Source organism: Strix uralensis, chromosome 3 (assembly GCF_047716275.1).
Source record: "Strix uralensis isolate ZFMK-TIS-50842 chromosome 3, bStrUra1, whole genome shotgun sequence".
NCBI classification, from domain to species: domain Eukaryota; kingdom Metazoa; phylum Chordata; class Aves; order Strigiformes; family Strigidae; genus Strix; species Strix uralensis.
Window position 1 is genome coordinate 85,977,015 of NC_133974.1, and position 17,522 is coordinate 85,994,536.

The 17,522-nt window shown below is 36.1% G+C and overlaps 1 protein-coding gene across 15 annotated transcripts in view; it reads left to right on the top strand.

Moving 5' to 3' along the window:
* RYR2 (ryanodine receptor 2) overlaps positions 1-17,522 on the top strand; it is a 441,080-nt gene that overhangs the window by 214,607 nt on the left and 208,951 nt on the right. For all 15 annotated transcript variants that reach the window (XM_074863209.1, XM_074863211.1, XM_074863214.1 and 12 more), the window contains 5 exons: positions 1,817-2,000; positions 2,694-2,829; positions 5,918-6,013; positions 15,107-15,225; positions 15,632-15,765. In XM_074863209.1, coding sequence (XP_074719310.1) covers positions 1,817-2,000; positions 2,694-2,829; positions 5,918-6,013; positions 15,107-15,225; positions 15,632-15,765 — 669 coding nt within the window. The remainder of the gene's footprint in view (positions 1-1,816; positions 2,001-2,693; positions 2,830-5,917; positions 6,014-15,106; positions 15,226-15,631; positions 15,766-17,522) is intronic.

A 17,522-nucleotide genomic window follows, 5' to 3' on the forward strand; every position in this document is an offset into this window, starting at 1 on the left:
TGTGCCCCAGTCATTTCCCACAAAGTCAGTAGAAAAATTGCGCTTCAGATAACGTGCTCACAATAAAAAGTAAGTTCTAAAGGTAGCTTTTCTAGTTATCTTTTTGATACATTTTCATTATTTATTCTAAGAGGTTTTTAATCTTCAGCAGTAAATATTCCTATTGAATTCATGCTTCCTAAATGTAGAAATTTCCAAGCCCTAGTTCACCATTTCAGATGAAAATACAGTGACATGCCAGTTGAAAAACTCCCCCAAATCCACCCAAACCAACCAACCAAAACACCATTCCCCCCGCTCCCCCCAGCAATGCTTATCTGTGTTGTCTTAATCCAGCAAAAAGATGAGTATAAAAAGGGGCTTCTGCTGCATATTGTGGCCTGGAGAGGAATCCTGGGAGTGAGCAGGGTGCTGTGCAGCTCGGGAGAGAGTACTTGCGAGCGTGATCGTGGGTTAGGTTGCCAGGGATCTTTGGTGCCACTAGGGAAAGAAAAGAGGAAGATGAGTTGTGGGGCTGCGAGGGTGCCCGTGGGGACATGGCGGGCTCCTCTGCCAGTGAAAGCTCAGTGGTCTTTAGGTCGGCATAAATGGAGCACCAGTGAAAACAAAGAGGACCTCTTTGCTACATAGCTGGGTTTTACTCAAAAATATGCTAGCAAAAAATCCTTATTACAATGGCAGAATTGAGAATGAGTCAAAAGAGAAATCACAAGTGTCAAATAAGCCCCCTCCTCCTGCTCTCGCCCGCTGTGGGCAACAAGGGTGGGCCCTTCCCTTCAGGGCTGCTCCTCTCCCAGTGCTTCAGAGCCCTGGCTGGTTCCTGCAGAGTTTCAGGATCCTCTGGATCTTTCCCTCCTTCCTGAGGATGGGCGTTATGTTCACACGCCCTCAGCACCCCTGATTTCTCTGCCCCTTTTGGCCCCTCCTGCTCCTTCCAGAAGATTCTGGCGGGCCTCCTGCAGCCCCCAGCTGGGGCAGCTCCCCTGCCCAGCCCCTGCCTACTGCCGCCTTCCTGAGGGGAGCCAGGGAGGTGCAAGAGAAAGCCCCAGCCTTCCACTCGCTGCATGGTGCTGGTGAAGTCTCAGCTGCAACAGCCGCATTTCAAAAAAGGTGAGGTTAAAGGGAGGAGGAAGGTATATCAGGGGTGCAGAAAGCACAGCACTGAGGAAAATTTGGATTATGGGGTTTGTTAGGGATTCAGTGAAGCAAGGGGGAGGTGTGCCATGGATGAGAATGGTCTGCCCCCCACTTCTAGGAGATGATGGTCATAGACTACAGCAAGGCCAAGCTTGAAATATCAGGGAAATAAAAACGCTAATGAAGTGCCGGGTCAGAGTGTGTGGAAGAGCTGCATCTTCCAGTACTGAAGATGGCTTAAGAACAGGTTAGAGACGTGCTTGAGAGCCTGTATCAACTATATGGGCCCTCTTTGGCACCATAGTGCTGGTTCTTTGACTTCTGTCCATCCCAGCCTCATGATGTTTTGAACAGGTTTACAGTAACTTCTCTACATCTTTTTATCTGCTTCTGATACTGCTAAATGTGAAGGTAGAATATTAAAATATGTTTTGTGGATTTCAAAAAAATTTTAAAAAAACAAAGTTTTTGATGCTTCCAGTTTATGTTTGGGAAGGGAAGGGTGAATCATTAAGCGGTGAATGGGGCAGACATAAATAATTTTTGAGAAGTTACGTAGCTGTCGGAGAATAAATTGAGTTTTGACATCTAAACAAACTTTGCTTTTAAACCAGTAAAAAGTTTAAATGATAAAATAAATTAATTTCCAAAAGTCAGGAGACTTTGCATCTTCTCATAGGGGCCTTGATGCTCTCAACAAGAAAGTGAAGTCTTCCGCCGTCGATTTGCCTATTGAGTCAGTCAGTCTGAGCCTTCAGGACTTGATTGGCTACTTTCACCCCCCTGATGAACATTTGGAGCATGAAGACAAACAAAACAGGCTCCGAGCACTGAAGAATCGCCAGAACCTCTTCCAGGAAGAGGTAATTCTCTCAGTTTTACTCCTGTTTTTCCACCATGTTGTCTGCAAGTATTTCACAGTGTCTGTAGCATTGATATGGAGTATGTTTGCAGTGGGTTTTTTGTCCTGTAAGAGTCAATTGCTCCATTTATAATCTCTTTAAATCTGTTGATTTTCCTGTATATTTAAAGAAATACATTTACTTCCTTTTCCTTTTTTTAAAAAAATTAATATGACCTTGTGATCTAAATTCTAACCATAATTTACTCCTTATGTGTGAATTAGTTTCTTCTGTTATAGTTTAATCTCTTGGTGCAGAAAGATGTTTTGTATTTAATAAGCATGCTTTACGTATTTCGTTGAATATTTTCTGTTATTTCTCTGGTAATGATAGTTGCCTTTACTTAGTCAGATGCCTAAATGCATTCCAGAATAGAAACTTGCCTAAAATTATATATGGAATACTGTTTACTTTTTGTTTTATTTTGACCATCCTAAATGGTAAATTTTTATTATCACAGTCAAGGAAAACTTTTCCATAGGGATTGCTTGTTTGACTCCACTTGTCTAACTCCATGTATATATTTTTGCATTTTGCATCTCCTGCCTTTCCTGTTTTGTTTTCTTAGATTTCTGAAACTCTTATGTGTTTGCACCTAAACAATACTTTTTTTTTTTTTTTTTTCTCTGACAATCTGAGCCTTTCCATTTTTAGGGTATGATCAACCTTGTTCTTGAATGTATTGATCGCTTGAATGTATACAGCAGTGCAGCTCATTTTGCAGACGTAGCTGGGAAGGAAGCTGGAGAAGCATGGAAATCTATTCTGAATTCTTTGTATGAATTACTAGGTAAGATATATTATGGGTTACTTGGATTGTTTTAGCTCAAAATAATACTCAGAAGAAACCTGTTTTAGTATAGAGGAATTACCACTGTGTAGAAATTTAGGATACAAATTAAACAAGATTTTTGAATTTTCAGGTCTTTGCACGTGCTTAAGAATAAAATACACTGAAAAAACTCAAATAATGTGATTTTTCTAATAATATTTATTATAAATAACATGTTTCTGACTTCAATTAAATGATTGATTGCTTTTTCATATGATTGTATTGCTGATGTATCTTGTATACTGCCCTAAAATGTTTGAACAAAATATATGTGAACATGTCATTTGTGTGTTAAGGAGCCGTGACATTGTGGTCAGTTTTGTAGAAGTCTATGATTTTGTACACATCAGGCTGCAGAACTGCAGCATAAATCTTAAGGCTTCTATAACCAGAACCCCTCTTACTAGTCAGTAATGCCCAGTGACTCCAGCATTATACTAGGATACGGTATGCCATGGAAAGGTACTCTTTGAGATGCAGTACATCATGAAGGTCTTGTCCACCTGCAGTCACTGAAAATCTCATAAGACCTTCTGTAGGTATCTAAGTGTTGGTGATCTGGTCAAATTTCTATTTAGGTAGTATTTAATCACCTGATTTGTTTGCTCACCATTTTGAATTGTGTATGTTATTTATGTTCTAGTATGGCTCATCATATAGGGTTATTAATCCACTACTACAGCTGCCTGTATATTCATTCCTGATTGTCTACAAAAGGAAATTTTACTGTGTTGTTTCCATGGACTTGTAGTGAGGAGAACAGTGCACAAGCTTTTGTTGATTTCCCAGTCTCCGTGCCCCTCCTGCCCCATTATATTACTTCCCTCACTGCATTATCTTCAGGCAGCTAATGCCTAAGAAGCCTGACTTTGATCTGGCTATAATGAATTTGTACATTGCTCTGTTCTGAATAATGCTGGAGCTGTACAGTAATTGTGGATGACAAATGGATACTGCTTGCTCAGTCTTGCTTCAGCAAACAGTACTTTGTTTTTTGAGTCTGCACGTAAATAAAAGTAAACTGTGATGCCAGAATTTGTGGCTTTTGTCACCTCACTGACATTGTGATATATATCACTGTGATGAGAATGGTGGCCTTTACAGACTTTGAGTTGAGACTGGATACTGTCAGATATAAAAAAATCATAGAATAGTTTGGGTCTCGAGGGACTTTTAAAGATCATCTAGTCCAACCACCCTCATCATAAAAAGTTCCTGCCTCATATTCAGTCTAAATCTACTCTCTTTCAATTTAAAACGATTGCCATATGTCTACTAAGGCATCTGTCCTTCCTCTAGTACAAATACATACAGTCATTCTGAACTTTTATTTGATCCTTTTGCATCACCAAAGAATGCACAAGAGTATGTGTAATGATGTGACTTTAATGTCTGACTGACCACATCCTGTTTTTTATTTCTTTAAAACTGGATGCTAGACTTGTTCAGCGTAATGGGCAATAAAAGAAGCAACTGTTGGATATTATTTTTTGTTTTCAATGCTAAGTGGCTGTGTGCCTCATTTAATGCACAGCTTTAACCACTGAATACTAACCCTTTACAAACCTCTGCTGAGCTGCATTTATGAAACCATCTGTGTTTTATTACTGTTAATGAAGTTAAATTTATTGATGTTGTGTTAAGCAATGAACTATTACTGCTTTCATTTTATGTTCATACCTGAAGCACAGTGAGATTATGTGGCATGCCTATAATCAATAAAAAGTCACTTACAGAAACAAGTGTTCCTTAGTTCTAATCTGTGTCTTTTAACAAGATACTCCTCCTCTTATGATTCCCAAGTATTTTCAAATAACTATGGTCATGATTAATTAACTATGTAAGATTTCAGGGTATAGATTTTTTTCTCATCTAATACAGCAAGAAAAAGGGTTTTCTTGGTTTGTTTTGCTTGTTAGGGGTTGTTTTTTGTTTGTTGGGGGATTTTTTGGTTGGTTTTGGTTTTTTTGGCTATGAAGCAATTGGACTGTGATCTCTCCTCATGGTACAGAACTGTCAGTGCAGTGACCCATTTGCAACCAACTCCAAGTTTGCTTTTCCCCTTTGCAGATACAGTTTCATATCATATTTATGTCACAAGTCTCAAAGTTTAACCTTTTATGAATGTGACAGCATAAAAATACAGTTGCGATACAATACAGTGAATTTCTGCAGCATTAAAACATAGATTTTGAGAGGCCATTGCCTCTTAGCAGGACCAACAGTCTCTGCTGCTGAAAATAACCATAGAAATTTCAGGTTGAAATAATTTATTGGCAGAATTGGAAAACAATCTTAAGAAAAGCAGTTTGCGTTGCTCTGCACACCAAACAGTAATGTTAGCACCTCACTTTTTTTGCAGATGCTTCTCTGTGAGCTCGTGTGTATGCGCATACATGCAAACGCAGGTATTCCAGGACAGGGCAGGCTTGTGGGTGCCTACAGTGTTCGGTGAGATTTCTAGTCAGTTACACTCACCAAGCCAGTGCATGCATTTAGTCTACTTCAACCTTCAGCTTAAAACATGAGGGTGAAACAGTTTCAACCAGTTACTTCCTCCCTACAGCCCTGTCAACAGTATGACAAAGCGTTCCTGGACATATTTTTTTTTTTAGTTCCTATTATGCTTGAACAAAGGTATCAAGAGAAAATAATTTATATTCATCACCTATGTTGTTGGCTTCACATTCTGCTCTTCCAGTGTTTGCTGTCATTACAAGAATGCTGTTTTACAGAAATTTGTTTCTACAGTAGCAGCTGACTTTTGTGGTGTCAGTACTGGCTACTTCATGTAGAGCATTTTGCAGGGATTATTGACAAATAATTCAAATACCTTAGAGGTCAGTTTTATGCCAAGGATATTTCTTATGCTTAAATCTAACTATCACTCATGTTATTTAAATTTAAATCAAGAACATCAATAATTAAAGATTAAGTATTTATTTTACTGGATCCTTCCTGGAAAGACAAGACAGAGATTCTTTTAATTTAAATGGATTTATAATTGTGGTTTTTTTTTTTTTTCCCTCTCTCTCTTTTCCAATAGCGGCTCTGATTCGAGGGAATCGTAAAAACTGTGCTCAATTTTCTGGATCTCTTGACTGGTTGATCAGCAGATTAGAAAGACTGGAAGCCTCTTCTGGTATGGTTTTTAGTATTTTAACTTCCTTATTTGATGAGATTTTTATCCTTTAAAATTGACAATATACTTGTTCAGTCTAATTATTATGAAGTTCTTCCTATGAGAGTGTAAAATATATTAATACAGTGAAATTTATATTTGTAACATTTTTACATATTGATTTCAGTTTTAGTTCTATCTTAAGTTCTGGCCATCTTTCCTTTTCCTTGACCAATTGGTTGTAATGTTATCTTTTAATTCAGGCAAACAAACCATTTGGCAAAACAGTTGTTCTACAGTTTCAATTTTATTAAGTTGCTTTCTGTCTAATTCTAGGACCTTCCCTTCCCTTCTCTTTGGAAGTATGCTTGTTTTTCAGGTTTTGCATCAAACTAAATAGAATAATAACCGTATGGAGTGGATATAATTTGTTTCTTCTTGAAGGACTGCAGTAGTAATGTAGGGAAGGTCATGTATTCTACTTGAGTATGTGTAATAATAGATGGGTCTTCAGAAAATACCTCTGTGTTTGCATGTAACAGTGTTACCTCTGTAATATATACACATTCCCTTTTTAATCACCTCTCTCACTCCTGAGGTCTGAATTTCTGTTTGAAGCTAATAAGAAGGAGCATGCCTGAAACACATTTATGATTTGAGAATCTAGAAATTCTTTCTTTAGACACTAATTCTTTAATCTAGCTTCTTTATTTTCTTTGTCATTACCTAACATCTTTTTTTCTGCCTGAACCACTATGTTAACCCCTTAGTGTCTCTGAGGTGCAGTCTCTGTGTTGCTCAAAGTGAAAGTAAATAAAGTTATGCTGAGCTGTACTTTACTTCTCACTGAAATGGTGATCCTGGATTCTGTTTGCTTGGAAGCAATCTGTTCTCTGTAAACCTACTCTGTCAACCAAACACATTGTTTTTTTAAGTTTCCAATGGATTTTTTTAAAACAATACTGCAACGAAACTTGATCAAAAAGCTCTTTGTACTATATTGGAAAAATACACTTTTTGAGCAGAATATGAAATGAAGTAGTATGAACACTGCACATTAGGTGAATGAAAATAGTATCTTTAGATACTTGGTATCTTGGTAATATATGATTCCTATTGGCATTGACATCTTGCTGTCAATGTACCTCTGTACTGTGCTAAATGTGGTTGTTAACATGATTCTAGCCTATAATAGGACCTTAAAGGTCCTATGGCTTACTCTATTTGGCAGGTGCTTATTTAAAAAAATGATCTTCAATACTTATTAGAATAATTATTTTGTGGTTTTTAGCAATACTACTCTATTTTCTCTAAAAGTATGTGTTTGAAACATGCCACTGTAGTTTGATTTTGTAAACGAGTGGTGGACAAATCTCATTGCATTAAAGAACCTCTGTTAAGTGTATCTCAAAGTTATTGAAGAGATACTAGGACTATGTTTCTGCAATTAAGAGTGTTGATTTCATGGGTGATACTTGAGTCTCTTGCCTCATTTTACTGATATAAATACAGCTTTTTTCTTTTTTCTTATATGAAGATTTGATTACTGTTCTTTTCACCACAAAAATGTGCCAAAATGATGTCGTCTAGGCATCTGAACAGTAGACTGTAATCAAACTTGGACCCAGCAGCTAAGAAATGAGATTCAGATAGAGTGATGAGTTCTGGACTCTTAAGACTGATTTTTGACTCTTTTCAAGCATGCTTTTCATGATGGTGATTACATAAAGATCAAAAACTAAAATAATACTGTTGGTAAGAAATGTCACTGCAGCCTGATGCTCCCCCTCCTTGTTTTTCAAGATTAGTAAAAGTATTTATTGGAATAAAAAAACCGCATGTGTAGTGTAAGGCCAGTGTTCTAAATTTTATTCTTACCATTGTAATACTTCTTGGAGTTCTACAGGTTACAGCAGTAACTGAAAACATGGGTCTGACATGGTGAGATCTTTTAATATCTGATTTGCCAATTAAGGACATGAGAATAAAGAAATTATGAAATAGGTGAAATAAGAAAAATGTTAACAGCTCCTTACAGAAAGCTTTTCTCCCATGCACTAGAAAGAAATGTTAAACAACAAGCAGGAGCTCAGTCTAAATTAAGCTCTTATACATGATAAGGAATTTGCCTTGCAAATTATTCCTCCCTGTAACTAGAAGTGAAGAGGGAAATACAGAAATATAAATAATATAAACTGGAGATGTTGTACATGTAATACTTGGTAATGTTAACATATGAAATAATAACGCAGTAAAAGCAATTTTGGTTTGAGATATTTCAAATTTTATATAGGTAATTAACATAATATAGAAGGTGGGGTTTTTTTTGCCATTATACAAATCTTAAGTTTCACTACTAGGAGAAAGCACTAAATGTTTGTAAGAAATGTATCTGGAATAACGCCTTCTATTGTAGAAGTTGAGAAAATTCTGTTTTAAGTCAATAATGAGTAAAAAATAGTCCTGTGGAGAGAAGAATTGTAAGCAACCAAGAAGTTAAAGACAGTTTTGTAGTGCTTGTGCTACCACGGGCAATCTCAATTTCAATAGTTTCATTTTTTTAATGAATGTTAATATACTTCTAATTTATATGTTTTTCTCTGTAACTTGACATTGCAGTATAAATGTTTGTGATGTCCTGTATAACTTGTATTAATCTTCCGTGCTCAGAATTGTAGTCCAACCAATTTAATGGAACCTCTTGTGTTAAATGTAATAATAGTTTTACTGGAATACCAGAGAGAGACTTGTCTTAACCTGTGTCTCTTTTATTGCCTGGTTCCAGCTGCTGTAATTGATATCCCTTGTCTGATATTCTTTGATCTGTTTCTGGTTCATGTTTCTCTTTTCACATTAAGTGTAGGTATCAAGGTGGATTTCAGGAGCTAATTCTTAATAGCGCATGGAAGGTGTTTTGAATCCGGTGCAGGAAGAGCAACAGATTTGAAAAACATTCAATGATGTGTAGTGATTACTGTGTTTTAAATTTTTGTTGTCTGTTTTTCCATCTCTCTGTAGTTCATGTATGCTTTGCTATGTCACTACTATTAATACATATAATTTCCCCTCCCTCCCCTCTTCTGTTTTCTGCTCTCACCCAGCTGGAACCATTTTAGAGTTACAGGCTAAGAAATGTTTTCAAGTTGCAGTTGTGACTGTTTTCTGTTATATATAATATTTGTTACTATTCTGTTGGAAGATGGCCTCTTGAGGGTCTTTCAAACCTTATTTTCTGTAATTATGACACACTAAGTTCAAAAGGCAGGAAGGTTTGTAGTCAGACCAATGGGCAGGGTTGTTAGAACAGTGAGAACAATGTAACGTACCTTTCAGGTTACATATTTGTAGTTTATTCCCATTATCTTGTTATTTTAGTGTTGTGTATTGCTTCATGAGCTGGAAGAAACATAATAATCTTCCTTTCAATAATAATTTTTCATCGATTACACAGTTGTCCTTGGGAATTAAAATTTCCTTCCCGTCCTGTTCTTCCCACTCCTGAATCACACTTCTGCCACAGATAGATGTGTCCTTGGATTCATTGGCATCTTAAGGAAGGAATGTCAGGAAGGGAAGATGTTCCCCATTGTAAAAATTCTTTGGTTTGTATTAGACTGGTAGACATTTGAAAAGAAATGTCACAGGCATGACACAGTTGTTCTCATCAGCCTTTTACTGTGGCACTAAATACATGAGAAATATCCTGCTATTGCTGAGTGTCCCAAGTAAAAATCAGAGTTGTGTCAGCCACAGATCACCAATTTTGGCATATATTATCAAATTTCTTACCTTGGTAGTCTTCAAAGGATCATCAGCAGCCATGAGAATAGATGTCTCCTATAGTAAACAAGGTGAATAAAGTGTTTGTGTTCTCCTCAGCCTTGTCATTAAACATTCACATGCATTTTGTTTATTTGCCATAAATCCGTTCCTGAGATGAACTGACCAACAGCATGCGAAAATATTGTCAAATGTCAGTGGTAGGAGTGTGCTCCCTCTCAGAGCCAAGGGTGAAATGCCATGGCGTTCGCTAGCTGATTGGCAAGATTTACAATGGGTAATCACAGTTGTGAAGAGCAGTTATACATTGCTGCTTTTCCTCTGGAAGTCTTGGGGCAAGCAGAGAGTTTAGAAGTCAGTTGTTCTCTTGGGGTGGAGGCTGGTATAGAGACTTTGAAGTGTTTGCCTGTCCAGACAGGCCCTCCAGACAGTGATGTTTCATAGAAGTATTTTTGCAGATTTTGTTTCATGTTTTTGCTTCAGAACTGTGGCTTTAGGGTGGGGGACCTGTTTTATTATGCTATTACTTCCTACTCCTGGCATGCACCTGATCTGTTTCAACCCTGATTTGTTTATGCTCTGAATCCTTGACCTGCTCCAGATATGAGGCAACAGGAACATAGGAGGCTAAATCTGTATTACTACTTTAGTTCTCAGCAGGTGTTACAGACAGTTAGCTACTCATAGCACTGGTGTCTAGTTAGAGATTTGCTGATCATTGTATCACTGGAGCTAGTGTATTAGGTGTAGAGATCCTAACCAAATAGACATCATAACAACATTCATGTTGGTTTTCATTATTATTAGGGAAACCTGCTCTGCAGATACCATGATCTTCTTGCTTTCATGAACATTTGAGTAACAGAGAATTTAAACTGAAACAAGCATTTAAAACTTGGCAAAATTGCAGGCTAAATCTTTTCTCCACTACAGTTCACCTTTGGTGTGAGAGCATCTAGGGAGAATGTTCTCACAATTATGCAGTTGCATGAGATTTGACTGCAACCTTCTTAATTTCAGTGTATTTCCTCAGTTGTTCATAGTGAAATTATTTTGTAAGATACTAATTTTACATCTGAAACTCTCAGGGCTAGGATTTTCAGAAATAATGCAAAAATTTGCACTCAACTTTTGGAGGTTCAAGATGAAATTTGTTATGACAGCTCTAGAAATGCTGTGTTACGTCATTTCTCTTACATATGTATGTATTTTTAAAAACTGATCTCAAAGTAAAAATAACGTTTGAAAATAAAAGCCTAAATGTTGATGTTTATGGTATTATAGTAAGGTATGAGATGAATTCTGTCAGCTGCAAAGTAATCTGACATTGTAGTTGTACTGCATAATGAAACTCATGACATGCTGCAAAAATTCTGAAGGTATGAATACTTGCAATGCTCGTTTGTTCTGAGTTTTCTTCTAGGAACTAGGCCACTTGAACTCCTCCCCCATATGTTCTGGTAACATAACTTCCACATTGCCTCCAAAACTGATTTTATAATTAAGACTTTTTCTGGTTTTGAGGGAGTCAGTTATACAAGGCTATATAATTATGCTGTGCTTTAGTTATCTTGAGAGGCACTGTAGGTTTAGCTTTTAGTATGTAAATGTGCTTTTGTGATTTTATGTGGGATGCCTGCTTGCCAGATTTCAAGATAGCTTGGGACGAGGATATTCACTATTTTAATTTACGGTGGTAGGTCTACAGTAGGGAGAAATACTGGTTTATATTACACCTTTTAAATAAGGATACTTGGCTGCATATATTCACCTAAAATAAATTACTTTTCTAAGGTAGAGTGTTTGGGAGGAAGAAACACCCTGCTCTGTTAATCACACCAAAATTAGGTTCACCTTCAACATTGAAGTTGTCAGCTACATCTCCTGCAGGTGTTTTCTTGAATGTGTTGTGATAAAGATTTGATGACATAAACTACTATCAACAAAATTCCTATTTTCACTTTTTTCTTAACCTTGAACTAGAAATCTTATGAAAACAGAATAAAGACATTAAATATATAAATAGAAATTGTGAGTTGATAGTACAGATTAGATTAGAAGTTTATTCAGTTCCTGATCTTCACTGAAGCAAAAGAAAGAAAATGAAGATTTGTCCAAGTATAAATGTGTTGGAGAGTAGACCATGTTAGAAGTGAGATATCATAGGAGCTGAGTGAATAATGCAATGCAAATGCTTCAACTGTCTCTTCAATGCATAAATTAAGATTAGATTAGTCTTTCGCTCTGAAATCTATTCCAGATTGGATTAACTACTCCTACTAAAATTTTAATGGCATTAAAACATAGGTAATAAAAAATAGAATAAGGCAAGTTAGTAATCTGATATCCTCCAAGTGAAGATTTTTGGAACCAAATAATATAATTTTTTGAGTATTTTTTTTAAGGGCATGCATTTTATCCTAGTATTCTACAGTGTGACATTAGAGGAATCAACATGTTGTCCTGAAAAAATATATGCTTCCTTTCATCTGTTAGTCATTAAGAAAGAATTTTCACTCATTTTTGTCATAAACTCTGCATATTATACTGTTTGTGATATTTTTATTAATTTCAAACACTTCCTGCTTTAGTACCTTGAGCAACTCAAGTGAAATTGGAGCATGTCCAGTTGTCTTTAATGTAGACAGTCTAAAAGTGGATCAGTCCAAACAGACATTGTTCTGAAATAGAGGGAATTTGCCCTTAGAAGAAAATGTGTTTGATAATTAGCATTCAGATGCTGCAGTAATTGAAGAAGTTGTTGCAGCTGGGTCTAATTGATAACATTCATTTATTATTGAATTTTTAAATCTTCACGGTATTTTTACTTCTGTAATTGAAAAGGTTAAGTCTAGAAAATGAACCCTGTATGCTACTTTAAAACAAAATTAAGATTATGAATCTACCTATACAAATCTGAAAATTCCAAGGTTATGGTTACCACACTTACATTATGTGGTATCATTTCATATTGGATTACTGTTTATATTGTTAAAAGTGTGCTTCAGTGCTACAATGAGAGGTGGCAAACGTTAAATTACCAGGTTTTGAATGTAGTGATTTCCTTGCGTTCCCAGGTCACTGTGGTACACAATAAAGTTGTCAATCTTGTTACAGATTACCACTCTAGATTGAGGATCCTTTTGTAGCACTTTTCTTACCTTCCTAGGTACTTTTACCCTATTCAAGTCACCCCTGCCTGTCTAGTTGGCAGTCTGGGTGGATTCTGCTCCTGCTGTGTTGCTACAGGGCATCTACTCCTTTAGCTTGCTCCCATGACTCTTAGGTTTTTATCCTTTTTATCAATATTATTATTGTCAATATTGGAAGTATACATCTATTGCAGCCCAGATCATACCACTGCCAAATTCTGGTTTAGTATGTTCTCTTTTTTGTAGTTGAGTCTTTCCGCTTATACCTTCAGGGCTACAGAATCACTTATGGGAGTTCATTATATCACTGTTGTGGCTTTTCTTGGAGCCAATGCACAGAACAGGAAAATTGTCTACAATATCTGTACAGGCTCACCTGCATTTTCTGTTTTCATATGTATTACTTTGTCTTCAAACATATTAAAACACATACTTTGTTTGAAACCTGTTTACCAGATAAATAAAATTCTGACTGTATCTGTTGTCTTCCACCTTTACATTTCAGTTCTTGAGTAATCTGTACACTTTATTAGTGATGACAGCATATCTTCCTTCAGGTCCCTGGAAAAAACATTAAATAGTATGGGGATAAAAGGTGATGGTGCTGTAGGTTATCTGAGATTAAAATGTGAGATGTGAATGAAGTCAGATGACTGCAGCCATGACTGAAGTCACTGGAAATTCCAATCCTCATTTTAATTCAGATTTTCTTGGGAAGTAAAAAATAAAACTACCTTGCAAATAGCAAGTAATTTAAAACTAACCACTGTCTCCTCTGGCAGAGTAACTTGGTCTTAACAAGGATGGGAATCTAAAATCTAAGTTTAAAGAAATAAAATCTTTGTTGACATATGACTGTTCATAACATTCTTCATATCATTTTATCTCTCTGTAAGAAGTCTGAACAACCCAATTTTTGTCCTTCATAAAATAATTTTTTTGTAGGTTTTTCTTTATGAGGAGGTCTACAGTTTCTTCGGCTGTGTTGGTCTTCTTACTTTTGTTTTTAATAGAGCTATACCTAATAGAGCAAATAAGCATAATACAAGTTGGTCTGAAATTAACAATAAAAAAATTAATGAAATTAATAAAGGTATTTTAGCCTTTGCTGGTGCATAACAATGGAACACATCCTAAGTCAACAAATGCATATCTTCACATAGATAGGTTTACAGTGCTACATTTTTCTTTTAGTAAAAGAGAGCATGGCAAAGAGCAGAAGACTCATGCTATCGATCTTGCTTTGCAAGGGTTAAGCTGAGTGTTTGGAGCCATGGCATGAATACAGGGATGAAGACAATGATGAGAGATGTACAGTGCGAATAGGAATTGCGTATCTCTAGGTTTAAGACTGCTTCTCAGCTTTTCCTCATCAATTTTTCTCATTGAGACATCAACTGTATCAACTGATAATGATGTACTATGTACATGTATAATACTGGCCTTTGCCACATGTGGAAGATCTCAGAGCAAGTGGTGACTTGATCCAGTACACACGGGGGTCTCTTTTGCTGCCCCATTGCAGGGAACCATTTTAAGGCTAATGATTCTTGATGGCAGTGACTGCTGCTTTATTGGGATTAGAACTGCATTTAATTGAAGGGCCACTGGAGATTTAGTGGTTCTTACTTCCTTGCACATCTTAGTTTCATACTAATATCTATTTGTTTGCTCTTTGAAGAACATCACTGTTGCTCCCAGTAGCTGTTACATACACAAAGAAAATTATACATAGTAGGCCAGTAGACTGGGAATTTACCTCTGCTCTCTAATTTAGAGGTATATGACTCCATTAGTGGTTCATACAGTTTTCTAAGGGAAGAAACAGAAAACTGTAAATATGGAGAGCATATTTTATATTATATAATATGTATGTAGTGTGAAGTCTTCACCTCTTCACTGGAAACCAGTACTGTACCCAGTTTGTTTGAATTTGATCATCACATATTTGTTATTAAAATTTCAAATTAATTTACATTTTCTGTTCTGTCCTTTCTGATTTTTACTACATTCCCTTATTCTGGGAAATCTAAAAAGTACCTCAATCCTGTTTTGGTTTTGTTTATCATATACAATGATTTTTGACACTATTCCATGTGGCTGAACAATACATTAGGAAGTATTATGTGCAGTTATGATTTTATGTGCACTTTGAATAAATAATTTTAATTTTTTCCCCCAGGAATTCTAGAGGTTTTACACTGTGTGTTGGTGGAAAGCCCAGAAGCTCTAAACATTATTAAGGAAGGACATATTAAATCAATCATCTGTCTTTTGGACAAACATGGAAGAAACCATAAGGTAGGCAAAGAAGAGATGAGTATATTTAGATGGACAGTTGTGAACAAAGCAAGCACTTTGTTCTGTGTAGAAAATAGATTTCAAATACTTTAATACTGTATTCATAATTGGGAATGAAACTTTTCCTAAAAGGCACATGAGCAGTTTGAAGAAGCAAAGGTGAATGTTATCTTCTTTTTGATGAAAACATTGATACACTCTAATTCTCAAGGGAAACAGGAAGAATATATCTTAATATTGTTAGGAGAATTTCAGAATTGTTTTAAAACTACTATGTTGGATGAATTACATACCCTTACCTGCCTTCCAGTAACAAGGTATATAGCATTATATTGCCTGAAGTAACTCACAGTGATAATCAAAAAATATTTAAGATTAAAAGAATCTTTTTCTTTTTTTTTTTCAGGTTTTGGATGTTTTGTGTTCTCTCTGTGTTTGTCATGGAGTAGCTGTGCGGTCTAATCAACATCTAATCTGCGATAATCTCCTGCCAGGAAGAGATCTGCTCTTACAGACACGCCTTGTCAACCATGTGAGCAGGTAAAAAGAAAAAATCTCTATCTATGAACAAAGCAGAATAAAACTTGTGGTTAAAAGAAATAGTCACTACAGAAAACCTGTTTTACTTCCAAAACTTTTGTTAAAATATTTTATTCTTACTAGGATTTTAAATACTCTTTGCAATATTGATTAGAATCAAAACATGGGTCAGAGAGGTGCCACAAGCTAAAGCTGCTCTGAACTGCTCTCTGTGAAACTGTGGTCTCTTCTAAAGATTCTTGCCTAGATCTAGGTGTGCTTTCACAGTATTGTCAGCTGGTGTCCTGTGATTGCCTTTATGTTTGTGATCTTGTGAGGATTTCCTAATCACCTTTGGTCAAAATCTAAAACTCAGTGCCAAAGACCTTCACCAGTGCCTAGGATATTTAGGGAGTGCCCTCACCCTTCCTTCCACTGGCAGAGTGGTAGAAGCTACCTTCCAGCAGACATTAATAACAAGATGAAGCTAGTAACATCTTAAACTAGCAAAGTGATATTTACAAAGTAAATGTTTATCCAGAATTTGAATTTATGCTGAGGCAGAAGAATCTGGCTTTAAAAGAGGATTCGTGGGATCTTCTGTCTCAAACTTAGGTCTATTTTAAAAAGTCTCAGTCATTAAGTGAGAATGAAAGTTGAAACATAGAAATAGTACTTATAATTCAGAGTTCATAGGATTTAGTAGATGCTGAAAACATAAAAATTCCACAACTGTGTATTTGACAATTTGACAATTTTATAGCTAATACATTCAGTCATATTTTTCAGAACCACATGTGACTTGACTTCCCCCAACACATCCAATAATACACCAAGATATATAAGACATGGAAAGATGATGTAATGGGAATCATTCCATGTCAGCAATGAATTTGAACAACTGATAAGCTAAAATCACTTAAATGTATGGGTACTGATTGAGTTTCTGGGCTGACTTTGGATCTCATACAGGGAAGGTAGAGCTGTCTCCCAGGTATGGCTGTAGACAAAGCAAATGTAGTTAATACATGTTTTTGCTCTGCATTAGAAAGTTGTGAATGAGAATATTCATATTCTTGTAGTTATGAGGAAGAAAAGATTATTTTTTCCAAGGTCAGAAAGACCAATGAAACACTGAAAACAATTTAGTGATAGACTGTGACTTGTATACCTCGCACCAGATATAATTGGCAAAGGAACTTTCTAAGATATTGCTGTTTAACATACTTTTCCAGGGGACTGGAAAATTCTATTCAGAAACGTCTATTTAAAAAAATTTGGATGATGAAGTTGATAAAGTGGAGTCTGGACAAAGGCATAATAAAGCTGATACTGTGTTCAGGCAGAAAAGATTAAATCAGTGATCTTACCAATAACTTATAAATTACTTGAGTTTTCTGAAAGATAGCTTTGTCAAGCAGGTTTTGTTTATGTTTAAGGAGATTAGGTGTTTGACTTGTAACAAAGTGAAGAGTATCTATACTTAAACATTTGGGAGAAGACACCTCATATACTTCTAGAAGGAAAGTGTATTAGTCTTATGTGATAAAACAAGTTATTTTATAAGCAATCAGATCAGTAAAGTCTGCTTTTACACTGACTTGTATTTAACAGCCTGGATCAACCCTTCTTCATCCCCCTGCATTCTCTCCACTGGAAGGCATACTGTGCACTGTAGCTGCCTTAGAGCTACATCTTTGTTGATTAGGCAGCTTGTTTGTAGAAAGAAAATATTTGTAGAAGTTATAACCCAGTCCAGTGGAGGGACATGAAAACTA